The 15,107-nt window shown below is 46.3% G+C and overlaps 1 protein-coding gene across 2 annotated transcripts in view; it reads right to left on the bottom strand.

Moving 5' to 3' along the window:
* The window catches only part of LOC118212256 (leucine-rich repeat transmembrane neuronal protein 4-like), a 57,561-nt gene extending 42,682 nt beyond the window's left edge, over positions 1-14,879 (bottom strand). For both annotated transcript variants that reach the window (XM_035389967.1, XM_035389968.1), the window contains exon 1: positions 14,173-14,879. In XM_035389967.1, coding sequence (XP_035245858.1) covers positions 14,173-14,176 — 4 coding nt within the window. In that variant the 5' untranslated portion in view covers positions 14,177-14,879. The remainder of the gene's footprint in view (positions 1-14,172) is intronic.
* Between the last annotated feature and the right edge of the window lie 228 nt (positions 14,880-15,107).

Here is a 15,107-nt window from a genome sequence, read left to right as displayed (position 1 = left end):
TGTTAGGACAGCGCACTTAATTTCAGTTCCGGGTGTCTAATGACTGAAGCCTGGTGTTTTTCTCAGCCTGTCCATTCTGAGCGTATCCATCGCAGGGTTTCCATAAAGAATGTTTACTACACATTGTGCCCTGCCGTGTGTGTGGGTGTTTCTGACTGCTACAGGAGAACATAAGGCCTTAACTCCATTTCCATCACTGGCTGCCCCGTGCTCTGACCAATGCAGAGATGCACCCTTAGCTGTCTACCTAGAAACACACACACACACACACACAGGCAGGCGCATTCGCCCACACACACACACACACACACACACACACATATATATACACACACACACACACACACACAGGCAGGCGCATTCGCCCACACACACACACACACACACACACACATACACATATATATACACACACACACACACACACACACACAGGCAGGCACATTCGCCCACACACACACACGCACACGCACACACACAGGCAGGCGCATTCGCCCACACACACACACACACACACACACACAGACACATATATATACACACACACACACACACACACAGGCAGGCGCATTCGCCCACACACACACACACACACACACACACACACACACATATATATACACACACACACACACACACACAGGCAGGCGCATTCGCCCACACACACACACACACACACACACACATACACATATATATACACACACACACACACACACACACACAGGCAGGCACATTCGCCCACACACACACACACACACGCACACACACAGGCAGGCGCATTCGCCCACACACACACACACACACACACACACAGACATACACACACACACACACAGGCAGGCGCATTCCCCCCCCCACACACACACACACACACACACACACACAGATATACACACACACACACACACACAGGCAGGTGCATTCGCACACATACACACACAGGCAGGTGCATTCGCCCGCCCACACACACACACACACACACACACACACACATACACACACGTACGCACACACGCACGTACACACACACACATACACACACAGACATATATATACGTATGCACACACGCACGTACACACACACACACACACACACACAGGCAGGCGCATTCACCCACACACACACACACACACAGACAGCTACACACACACACACAGACATACACACACGTACACACACACGCATGTACATACACACATACACACACAGACATATACATACGTATGCACACACGCACGTACACACACACACACACACACACAGGCAGGCGCATTCACCCACACACACACACACACACACACACAGACAGCTACACACACACACACAGACATACACACACGTACACACACATACACACACACACACACACACACACACACACACACACACTCACACAGACATACACACACGTACGCACACACGCACGTACACACACACTAAGGCTGTCAAAAGTGCCATGAAATTGAGTTTGAATATTAGCTTTTGTAATTAGTTAGAGTTCGAATATATTTGAATATAATTTGCCTATAATTCACAAAAATAAGATGCTTATTGTCAGGCGCAATATGCACGTGACGCTCCTCCTAAACTGGCCTACAAGCGGGCAGTAGAATAGAGGACATCGGTGAACTTTAATACTAGGTTACTACATCTAGGGCCTCATTTATAAAATGTAATTTAGATCAACTGTGTGGCGCGTGCGTAGAAATCACGTCAAAGTAGTGATTTATAAAATTTCAACATGACTCGATTTGACCGTGGAAACGGTCGTGATCTACGTCGGGTCTTCACTTGACGTAAGCACGCAGGTTCATTTTATAAATGAGCCCCCTTCAGTTTCTATAGGCTGCGCAAATGAATAAAGCACTTTCTCGTGGATGTAATTTGCCACAAATCGGCATTTATTAATCATAGGGAAATGATTGTTTATAGGAAATCCCTGTTTATTTCTTAACACAAAAACTATTCAAACGGCTAATACCTGTAGCCTAAAACAACATAAATTACTTCGTTTTGAACTTCTTTCATCATCCAATTTGATCAAAATCTTCAGAAAATAAAGGAAACATAGCCTGCCATGGAAACGTTATTTAGCCTGAATTGTTAACTGACCAGATCTGTTAAACAAAGTGAAAAAAGAGACTGGCTCGCGAGGCTAGCTGACCAGTAACGTTCGGTGTCCATGGAGCTGAAAGTATCACCGTTATTGGTTATTGGTTATTGGCAAGGAAAACCAGATGATCCACTTTGTCAGGGTCCAGGGCAGAACATTTTTTGTTGACAGAGGAAGTAACGTTAGCACAGGAAATGAACTTTGCATGCATGAACATGATTCGCCACATGAAATTAAAGCCTGCATGTTAATTACAATACGTGGGATCCAAAACTAATATTCTGTTGTAGTCTGTATTTCCCGGTCACTTGTCTCCCCAGTACTGTCTCTGTGTCTGTGTTCCCTGAGCTGCTTCACTCCCCTGTATTTGTGTGATTTCACTATTCGGGTGGTTCCGGGTTTTCGTGGTTTCCCCCCCCTTCCTTCCAGTCTCGTTTTTACTTACTTCCTACTTATTTCTAGTTTTACTAATTTCTACTAATCCTTACTAATTTATAGATTGTAAAGTACTAACCTCATTAATATACTAACATGTGAATATTACTAATGGACTAACACACACTAGTTTTGGGTTTTTGATAGTTTAGATCACTATACTAATACATTAACCAGTCTCCCCTTTTCCATGCTGCGCTGTAGCTCCGCCCCTTTTCTTTCTAGCCTGCTCTAACGCTGAGTTCTGCAATTGCCTGCACCTGTCTCTTGCTCTGACTGCACCTCTCTCTCTCTGCACGCGTTTTTACCTGCTTAACCCATGCCGTCTATTATCATTGTTGTCTATGTGATTCCAGTCCGCGTTTTGTCAGTCCCCTGTCATTTTATTAGTTATCCTAATGTTCTTCACCTGGATGTTGTTTGTTACTCCGCCCTCACTCACTTACCCCTCCTTGATTGTTACCTTCCCCAGTGTATAAATGTCAGTCTTTTCCACCAGCTCACGGTCAGAATGTTGATCGAATTCATTGTGCCGATATTTAGTAAGCCTTTGTTTATCGAGATTCCTGAGACACCCCTTCTGAACGACTTCGAGTTTGCCTGCCCCTTTTTGGTTTGTTTGCTTCTGGTTTGACCTTTGCTTTGCTTTGACTTCTCTTTTGCCTGTCCCTTTGTACCTTCGCCGCTCTGATCTCCTGGTTTTTGATTTTTTGCCTGTTTATCACAATTCTTTTGGAAACTCGATTCGGCACCGTCCTTTCTCTGATTACCTGGCTTCGAACCTCGGACTGAATAAAGACAACGTTTTTTGGATTTCCCTGGTCTGCGTTTGGGTCCTTGCACAGAACATCACATATTCAAATGCTCAAATTTAGGTTCGAACTTTAAAAAAAGAAAGATTCTCGAATAGTTTTCAAACTTTGAATATTTTTTGACAGCCCTAACACACACACACACACAATGTATGCGCACACAAACGCACACACAGATACACACACACACACACACAGATGTATGCACAAACAAAAGCACACACACACATGTATGCACACACAGATGGGGACACACACATACACAGACGGATACACACACACACGCAAACACACACATGGATACACACACACACAGAGATGGGTACACACACAAACACACACACAGACGGATACACACACACACGCAAACACACACATTGACACACACATGGATACACACACACACACACAGATGGATACACAAACGCATACACACACACACACAGACACAGAGATGGATACACACACACAGATGGATATATACACACATGAACAAACATGCATACACACACACACACGGATATATATACACAGACTCATACACGTGCGTGTATACATGCACACACACGCACACATGCATGTACACACACACACAAACATACATACAGATATACACACACACGCACACACACCTGCACTCGTTATGGAAGGAAACAGATCTGACTGTTAAACAGGATAGAAAATTAACTGCTTTTCATTCTCCTGACATGGTATAGTACAAATCTGGATATTCAGAAACGTGTTAAACTGCCTCACCTTCACCTTTCTTATCCTGTTTTAGCACAGCTAACCCATTAAAAAATGTACCTGCAGTGGAAAACATAGAACAGTAACTTTAATATCTGATAGAAACCACAGATCCAGAATGGATTAAGGTCCAGACTGCCAATGAACCAACAGTGACCCTGAACAGGAAACTCATTTAGCATTATGGGTAAAGTCTCACCCAGCAGCTACGACAGAGCTGAGGTTTTATAAGGTTTTACACTGGAAACCTAACGAAGAACACAGCTTTATATATAAATAAAGCAGGAAGCACAGCAAGACACAACCCCCCAAATAAAACATCTCTTTAAAAAAAAAAAAAAAAAAAAAAAAGAAACAAAAAAAAAACGGGTTATACGCTGCAGTAAATTTGCCACACCATGAATTTAACAGTTGTGCGCAAAGCATAAACCTCGTAATGTAGCTCTGCCATGCAGTAACCAGGACGTGCTCTGCGACTTTCCCTCCGCTTTAAAGCGCAACACAACCGGAAGGAGAAGCTGCAGTGTGCCGCAGAGTTCGCCACCCGTCTGCGCTCTGGAAAACGCACAAATTAGCCTGGTCGTTAGCTCTTTCACGGCAGACGCAAGACACAAAATGCCAATTAAACAGGCTTCTGGCAAATGAATAAATATTCAACGTGGCTTCGCAACAATTATGCGAGCGAGCCGTACGACAACGGCCCCATACATTAATCATGGCAGCCATTAGACAAGGTGCTACGCTCATCCGCTGTTTTATAAAACGATGCTACTCCATTGCAGCAGTGAAATGAATGCAGTTATGAAAAATGCATTAAGTTTTTTTGCCCCTGTAAAATACATTGATGCTACATAACTAATCCGCGGTTAGTTCACTTTAAGGTCGCGGAATTAAACGGCCTCGCTTCCAGGTAGCGGTATCTCGGGGAGGCCGCTGAGATTGCTCAGGTCTTGACGCGGTCAGCGGTCTCCTCTTTGGGTTGGAGTGACAGGCTGATATTTCAGCTGAAAGCTCCAGTGTTCTGTTAGGCTGACAGTGTGGCCATTATGTGTCCTCGCTCCCTGGGCTGTTATCAGGCCACAGGCCCGGACCATGTGACTGCAGCCTGAGCTAAAATCTAAAGCAACTACAACATTTAGGGGAAAATGCATTCAGATACAGCCTGTGGCTTACTGTGAAATGAGAGACAATTCACTCCTGTACATACACACACATACACATGCATACACACACACACACACACACACACGCATGCACACCTTCCCTCATAAGCACAGACACACACACACACACATGTTCACTCACATGCAGAGATATACACACACACACAAACATGCGCGCGCGTGCACACAGACACACACACACACACACTCACAAGCACAGGGACACACACACACCTTCACTCACAAGCACGTGCACACACACACACACACACACACACATCTTCACTCACATACACAAACACACACCTTTACTCACAAGCACAGAGACACACACACACATACACCTTCACTTATGTGCACAGAGACACGCAAACACAGACACACATACAAGCACGGAGACACACACACACATGCGTGCACACACACACACACACACACACCTTCACTCACAAGCACAGGGACACACACACACCTTCACTGACATGCACAAACATACATACACACACACACGCCCATGTGCATGCATGTGCATACTGTTGAGTACACACAGCTGCTTGCGTACGTGTGCATACTGTTGAGTACACACATCTGCTTGCATATATGTGCATACTGTTGAGTACACACACCTGCTTGCATATGTGTGCATACTGTTGAGTACACACACCAGCTTGTGTACGTGTGCATACTGTTGAGTACACACACCTGCTTGAGTATTCTTAAAATACAGATTCGTAGTCAAACCACACACTGCTGCACCTATACACACAAACAGACGCACACGCACACACACACACACACACACACACACACAGGTGAGTACGGTTTGAGACGGAGATGTACTGAAAGAAAAGCTTGGATCATTAACCCTGTAATAAATCACTACTGGGCTTTTAAACCTACGAAAGACTTGTTCGGGCAATTTATTCTAAGCAAAACATCAGCTGAATGCAAATTTCTTTTGATAGTTGCATTGTATGAAACTTCAAAAATATATATATTTTTCAGCCTCTTAAAAAAATGTATTTTTCAAGGGTGCTGCTTCCTAGCTATTTTGCTTGCTGCTTCTGGCATGTGAAATGCAAGTAACTACATTTCCCACAATCCCTTGTGCTGATTTTAGTTCTGTTGGGTGTGGACTAGACTTCAGTGGATAGTGCATAAGGGATGCAAGGACATGAATAAACTACCTTTTCATCACTGGATGCTAACGACTTTTCTGGCCCCATTCTGTGTCTCTAATTAACATTTTTATGGCTCATCTGAAGAGGGGGATTCTAGGGGGATCTGATGAAGGCTGACTTACACAGAACACATTTTCACATGCAGCTGGGTATTTTACACAAGCAATTCAGCTGACTGATTAAATAACAAAAATTAGATTTAGAGTGGTATTCCCATTTTCTTGTGTCATTTGACAAAGACACCTTCTGAGCAATAAATCGATTTCATTGAATTAAACATGAAAGTATAATGAAAAAAAGATTAAACGTACATATTTAATATGCAGAGCAGAAGGCCAGAAGCAAGAAAAGGAGAACAATAATGTTTTTCTTTTATTTTTAGAAAGGCATAGTGGCCAAAGATCGAGACTTGACTGGAGGGTTGCGGGTTCAATTCCTTGGTGTGTCTCATCATAGCCAATAACGCGCTGAAATCATGGCGCACGGCGCATGTGATCATGAAGCGGGGTGGGAACATACACGTGCAGCCCCGACGGCGGCGTTTCTCAGCGTATGGGACGAGTAACGTGCGGCAGAGCACCCGAAAGGCAGCCTGAGCTCCTCCCACTCAGAGGCTGAACTCCTCCCACTCAGAGGCTGAGCTCCTCCCACTCAGAGGCTAGGCTCCTCCCACTCAGAGGCTGAGCTCCTCCCACTCAGAGGCTGAGCTCCTCCCACTCAGAGGCTAAGCTCCTCCCACTCAGAGGCTGAGCTCCTCCCACTCAGAGGCTGAGCTCCTCCCACTCAGAGGCTCCATCCCCCACTCAGAGGCTCCTTCACCCACTCAGAGGCTCCTTCTCCCACTCAGAGGCTCCATCTCCCACTCAGAGGCTCCTTCACCCAATCAGAGGCTCCATCTCCCACTCAGAGGCTCCTTCACCCAATCAGAGTCTCCATCTCCCACTCAGAGGCTCCTTCACCCAATCAGAGTCTCTATCTCCCACTCAGAGGCTCCTTCACCCAATCAGAGGCTCCTTATCCCACTCAGAGGCTCCTTCACCCAATCAGAGGCTCCATCTCCCACTCAGAGGCTCCTTCACCCAATCAGAGGCTCCTTCACCCAATCAGAGTCTCCATCTCCCACTCAGAGGCTCCTTCACCCAATCAGAGGCTCCTTATCCCACTCAGAGGCTCCTTCACCCAATCAGAGGCTCCATCTCCCACTCAGAGGCTCTTTCACCCAATCAGAGGCTCCATCTCCCATTCAGAGGCTCCTTCACCCAATAAGAGTCTCCATCTCCCACTCAGAGGCTCCTTCACCCAATCAGAGTCTCCATCTCCCACTCAGAGGCTCCTTCACCCAATCAGAGTCTCCATCTCCCACTCAGAGGCTCCTTCTCCCAATCAGAGGCTCCTTCTCCCACTCAGAGGCTCCTTCACCCAATCAGAGTCTCCATCACCCACTCAGAGGCTCTTTCACCCAATCAGAGGCTCCTTCTCCCACTCAGAGGCTCCTTCACCCAATCAGAGGCTGAGCTCCTCCCACTCAGAGGCTCCTTCTCCCACTCAGAGGCTGAGCTCCTCCCACTCAGAGGCTGAGCTCCTCCCACTCAGAGGCTGAGCTCCTCCCACTCAGAGGCTAAGCTCCTCCCACTCACAGGCTGAGCTCCTCCCACTCAGAGGCTGAGCTCCTCCCACTCAGAGGCTAAGCTCCTCCCACTCAGAGGCTCCATCCCCCACTCAGAGGCTCCTTCACCCACTCAGAGGTTCCTTCTCCCACTCAGAGGCTCCATCTCCCACTCAGAGGCTCCTTCACCCAATCAGAGGCTCCATCTCCCACTCAGAGGCTCCTTCACCCAATCAGAGTCTCCATCTCCCACTCAGAGGCTCCTTCACCCAATCAGAGTCTCCATCTCCCACTCAGAGGCTCCTTCACCCAATCAGAGGCTCCTTATCCCACTCAGAGGCTCCTTCACCCAATCAGAGGCTCCATCTCCCACTCAGAGGCTCCTTCACCCAATCAGAGTCTCCATCTCCCACTCAGAGGCTCCTTCACCCAATCAGAGGCTCCTTCACCCAATCAGAGGCTCCATCTCCCATTCAGAGGTTCCTTCACCCAATAAGAGTCTCCATCTCCCACTCAGAGGCTCCTTCACCCAATCAGAGTCTCCATCTCCCACTCAGAGGCTCCTTCACCCAATCAGAGTCTCCATCTCCCACTCAGAGGCTCCTTCTCCCAATCAGAGGCTCCTTCTCCCACTCAGAGGCTCCTTCACCCAATCAGAGTCTCCATCACCCACTCAGAGGCTCCTTCACCCAATCAGAGGCTCCTTCTCCCACTCAGAGGCTCCTTCACCCAATCAGAGGCTGAGCTCCTCCCACTCAGAGGCTCCTTCTCCCACTCAGAGGCTGAGCTCCTCCCACTCAGAGGCTCCTTCTCCCACTCAGAGGCTCCTTCATCCACTAGGGGGCGTGCTTCGTGTCTGCCTCGCCCCGCTTCGGCCTCGACTACGGCGCAAAACCATGCAGTCACAGGTAGGCAGGACCCCCGGCCCTCCTGGACACGGGTGACTGGACCCCTCCCCCCCCCAAAAGAATAAGCAAAAACAGCTCTTCTCCTCACTAATCCCCTGCTTAACGAAGCGCACAGTGGTGCCTGTTTAAATGAAACGTTGTGCTTTATTAAGCCTGTAATAAACCGGGGTGGGGGGCGGGGGGTGGGGGGAGTGCAACCTCCTTCTCGGAGGGGGGCTGTGGGGAGGGCGGGGGGGTGGGGGGTGGGGTGGGGTGGGGTGTACGGAAAGTACAAAAAGCTCGGGCCTCCCCTCTACGGAGACGAAGGCTGGCGCGGCGTGCTAAACGTTTAATTAAGGAAACTTAAAGAAACCGAAGTCAGCAGCGGGGTTCCTCCTCTCAACTCTGGATGACACGCTTCCGTGCGCTGCCGTGGAAACGCTCACAGCCCGACCCCCTCCCGCTCCGCCCGTCTGCAGAGCCCGGAGGCAAGCGCGCCGAGCTCACGCTCGCATCAGGAAACCTCCGTATGTCTGTGGTAAACCAGTGGACCCGATGGGGTTTCGGGGGGATGCGCCTGACCCCTCCGTGGAACAGAACGCTCAAAGCTGTAGCTTCAATTCCAGCGCAGGGTGGGGGGGGTGGGGGGGTGGGGGGGGGCGGGGGCATTCGAACACTTGGGCAAGATTGGGGGGTCAGGGTTGTTTGTGTCCATTGACCGCTGCCCTTCAGTGATTATTTCAGGGATGATTTTCTTTGCGTTCAGCGGTCAAAACCAAGGGCCCTCAGCCTCAAAGAGGCACTCTATCAAGCCGTCGGGGACCGAAAGGTCAGTGATTTCAATTAGAAAATTCCCCCCACCTGGTGCGCAGTCTGCTGGGGTGGGGTGGGGTGAGGGTGGGGGTGGGGGTGGGGGCGGGGGTGTAAAGGTTGCGACTCGACCAACAAGACTGTGGCTCTTTCCGGAGGTGCAAGGCACGTCAGTCATGCCATCGAGGTAAGTGGAGAGCATTTAGAGTCCAAGACAAGCCATCCATTTTCAACGAGCACGGCTTCCGTTTGAGCTCAGCGGTGAGTGACAAACGTGCACAGGGCACACGGACATTACATCAGTGCAGTCCATTAATCCATTACAGGGACCGTCCGGGTTCCAGGATTTTTAAATGCCATTCCAGTATTGCTGTGTATTGTCGATTAGGGCCAGACAGTTTTTTGTGATGATTAAGATTTTTATAAAATGAGCAGCCTGTGAAGAGCCTTGAACAGACTAAAGACAACTTTGAAAACATACAGGAAAACTGAAAAGAAAAGAAAAAAAAAAAACGTGAACTATTACTTTAACATCACAAGTGCATGGATGTAAAGTTGATGTACAGCTGGATGCAAAGATCCACACACACACGCACACGCTCACGATTCCTGTCTGTTCTGGCCCCACAATGGTGGAATGACCTCCCCGTGGAGGTCAGAACAGCTGAGACACTGACCCATTTCAAACGACGACTGAAGACCCACCTCTTCAGGCTGTACCTCTCCCCATCCCTCCCTTCCCCCCTGTAATCTCTAATTTGACTGTAAGCTTAGGGTTGTAACTAGGTAGCTGTGTCATAGGTGACTTAGTTAATGCACCTGTCTTATCTACTGCTTGTATTTCTCCAATGACTGCGTTGCTGTTCTCGTTTGTGTTAGTGTTAATCAGTTTAACCTTCAGGGTCCAAGTTGAACTATGCGGTTGTTCCCTGCACTTGGAACGGTACTTCTCTCTAGGGTTTTCGTCATACGTGTTCCTGGTTATGATTATACACTTTGTTGTACGTCGCTCTGGATAAGAGCGTCTGCCAAATGCCTGTAATGTAATGTAATGCACATGCACACGTGTACACGCGCACCCACACACGCACACACACAAACATGGGATATCATTACATTCCATCACAATCACCTGGCACGTGCTCTTATCCAGAGAGACGTACAGTAGTGGAGAAAATCAGTGCTACTCTCAAGAATACAAAAGTGCTTGATCACCAAGAAGGCCCAGAGGCCTGTTTTTAATCACCAAGTGTAATGTTAACCCAACAAACCACATTTTGTATTGTACCAGAAACAGGTAGCACCTCGACCGATGCGTTTGAACTGCGGGAGAACATGTGACCTCCACGCACACAAAGCAGAAGATTCTAACCAGGGGCTGTGCAGACACTGTGTCAAGGAAAAAGCAAGCACTCAAATAATTTCACTCAAAATGTCTTCCTGGTTGAACCACACCACTGCTGTCTGCCTGGCCTAAATGCTCTCTGAGATAGAAACTGAGCACACAAGTTTCACGACACCTGAATGTAGGCACAAAATGCAAATCTTTTCCTACACAGTCCTGGTTTTAGAAGCATTAGTCACATCGCCGGGAAGGGGGCGTAACAGTTCCTAAATAACGGCTCTACGATTCAGAAGATCGTCTTTTAAAATAGTAACTCTACTGACTGACACTAAGAAAATAAAATATTGAACAAAGATTGCGTGCCTTTTGCCTGCGTTCAACTACAGCGTAGACAAGATTAAACTGATTGATTGGATCGATTTCCCTTGGTTGCAGCTCATCCACACGCTTGGTATGAGCCTGTTTTGCATTTGCTACATCTCTCTGCCAATGGGAATACAAGGGAAAATATGTGGGTTGTAGGAAGATTTTACATACCTGCATATTTACGCTATTTAAAAAACTAAAGCAACACATGTGGCCCTCTCAATAAACATAAAATATGTACTTCATTCAGTGAACTGCCAACATGTTTTCTATTTAGAAATGGCATTGGTGCCACAACAGTAATGTTGCCATTAAGTGTTTTTCTTCTGAACAATGTTTTGTACTTGTCACATCAATGAAATATCTCTAAACACCATTGTCAAAACCATGGAAACTAAGTGCATTAGAAAAATGAGCAACGTCTAGCTAACAAACACCTGGTGAATTTTAAATTAGGACTAAATTCTATCATTTTTGTTTAGACTGGGTAAAGAAAAACTAACTGTTTTGTTCATTACTGTTGTACTATGTTTTGTCTTGCCAACAGCAACACTGGGCCAACATGGGGGAGATATTCAGTGGATATTTAACATTGTTTGTGCCAATATTGTGCATCTGGCACATATGTACACGGTTGATATTATGTCCAAATGCCCTTTCCTAGAAGTGTTTCATATATCTTTCTCTTATGCTTTTATGTATTCAGTTAACAGAAGCTTGTATCTAAAGTGGCTTATAACACAGAGGACATAATAAGGTTAGAACTGCCACAGAACTCACACAGAACTTATATCACACAGTTAAAACACTACAATAATAAGCAATGCTCTAATAAACGCATGGTCAAGTGTGTGCCATACTGAAGGGGAAATGTCAAAGTTTTTATAATTCACCTTGTGTTTTATTTTTATCGGATCACTCTGATCAATTTCTCAGCTGCCCCCCCCACGCCTGCCCCCAGTGCCACATAAACACTGCAGCGAACATTCAGAGATTTCCCATTTCTATGGTACATCTGGGTATTCACTGAACCAGTTTAAGGTCCTATAAAAACATGCAGAAATTTATATGGCGGTGTTGTTCTGGGTGGAAACAGAATGTTAAAATGGCTTGTTACAATGGCAGGTTGTACTGACCCCCCCACCCCCCCCCCCCCCCCCCCCCCCCCACACCCCCAACCCCCCAGCACTGGGAAACGTCCACCGCTCCTTGGCTCATAACTCCACCCATTCTCCATCTCTGCCAATCAATCAATCAATCAATGATTGACTGCAACATATCCGGTATTGAACCCGCGCTCCTCTGTCACTGCTGAACATGATCCCATTATGTAAAAATTAATGGCCCCGCTACGTCTCACTTTGTGTGATTTATTTGGCAGAAGTACATCGGCTACGAGCATCACAAGGGTACTTCTGGCTTCTCACCACAGGGGTTCGTGATCAAATCCCAGAATGGCCACAGCAAGTGCTGTTAAGGGAACTTGCATACTACAACAACTACTACTACTACTACTACTACTACTACTACTACTACTACTACTACTACTACTAATAATAATAATAATAATAATAATAATAATAAAATATGCCCTCCATTTAAACCTTTGAACATTTATATAATTCAATTTTGTAGTTGACATCATCATCACGTGCACACGTCAGTAAAGATAATAGAACTGCATTGGCCTCTACTGAAAGGTCTTTGGGACTCCAGTCTGATAGCCAGGACAGTGTGGACCCCCTCACTAATCCACCAATCAGCCGACTTCTTTACGCATCTATCCACATTAACACGGGATTAAGAGGAAATAACAATCACACAGACAGAAGGAAAATCAAACATGCTCAGCCTCAGTCAAGTACAGTCCACCAGGAATGTTTCCAAAAGCCAAAAATATGTTGCATTAAGAACAAGAAGTGCGTGTGTGACTGTGCGTGTGTGTGAGCTCGTGCCTGTGCATGTGTGTCTGTGCGTACGTGCGAGCGCGCGCGTGTGTGTATATGCGTGCGTGTATGTGTGGGTGTGTGTGTCTGTGAGTCTGTGCATGCGTGTGTGTCTGCGCATGCACGCGTGTGTGTTTGTGTATATATATGTAGATTTGTAGATGTATATGGATATGCAGATGTCTACTACATGTGACATATGTAGTATATGAAAAGAGTATATATTTCAAATGTTTTACATGCACCATATATAGGACTGGGTAAAACATAATCAGTTAATTTCACTCACGTGAAAAGCAATCAGGCAGTACACACTCCATGAAAGTTAAACTCTAAGCTGTGATCGATATACCAGTGCTGTAGTTCATGGCGCACAAAGTGGAAAGAATTCCCGGGGAAATATAATCTGTAGACCTAGTAAAGTCAATAACTCTTCCCTGCAGGTTAATTTTTTTCTGGGACACGTCACAAATCCCTTCTCTGATTTGCTAACTTGGCTGGATAGGAGCACAGCACTTCTTCACGTATCTATGTGGTAGTGTTAATTAGCCGAGCTCCGACATTAAAAAACATTTAAATGGACACACACACAGAGACATATATATATATATATATATATATATAAACACAACACACACAGAGATATTATATATGAGTAATATATGTATAAATATATATGGATGGGTGTATGTATATGGCGTCGCTTAATTTCCTTTTATCTAATAATGCATTAATTACTCGGATCGAATTCACTTACCCATTTCCGCTAGTCTATTTCCTTGGCTGTGTGAAATAGCTTTCCGACTGTGGAAACCTGCGCGAGACTCCTCCACCAGAGCCTCCGAATTCCAGAGCTGAGCTGCGCGAGCCGATCAGCCGTAAAATACACTTTGGGGCGCACCTCTGTCCTTCCTCGCACCCAAAATCTGGCAAAACAATGCGCTAAATAGGAGGATCCCAAGAGACCGAAAAAAAGGATGAAAGAAAAAAATTAAAAAATACAACGCTCTGAGGCTCAAGCCTACTGCGTCTCTCCTCGCGTTTTCATTTCCAGCATCCCCGGAGATGAGAGCTCCAGATAATGAAGAATTCGTTGTTGTGAATAATTAGGAAAAACTCGTTCCGATAACAACATTCTTTGTGGCTTGCAGCAGCCCTCCGACGCAGCTGCTCAAATGCATAGGAATAGTAGGCTACATCTGAAAAGTTGATGAAAATGATAATTTACGATTTTAAAAAACCAACTGTTCACATTTATCATTTATAACCCCCCATCGGGTCTTTCAATACAATGCACGCTGTTAAGCGCGTTTGGTAATTCAGGAAGTAGTCTGCCAGTCAGCGCAAGTTCCGCGGCAGGACTACGGCGCTCTGTGTGCAGGTGGCTCGCTAAAAAGAACAGACCGCCCCGGAGAAACAAAATCAGCCACCGATGTGATGGCATGCGTCTCTCTCTCTCTCTCTCTCTCTCTCTCTCTCTCTCTCTCTCTCTCTCTCTCTCTCTCTCTCTCTCTCTCTCTCTCTCTCTCTCTCTCTCTCTCTCTCTCTCTCTCTCTCTCTCTCACGTCTACAGCTTTCAGCTTTCTTTCTTTTTTGCACGTTATATACAAAAAATAGAGGAAGCGCACCCCGACTGTGGAAGTACTGATTGAGGGAAAAAAAAAATACAATGAAATAAATGTGCGGAACGTC

Source organism: Anguilla anguilla, chromosome 14 (genome assembly GCF_013347855.1).
Source record: "Anguilla anguilla isolate fAngAng1 chromosome 14, fAngAng1.pri, whole genome shotgun sequence".
NCBI classification, from domain to species: Eukaryota; Metazoa; Chordata; class Actinopteri; order Anguilliformes; family Anguillidae; genus Anguilla; species Anguilla anguilla.
The sequence above is the reverse complement of the archived record's forward strand: the minus strand, read 5'-3'. Positions and strand labels throughout refer to the sequence as shown.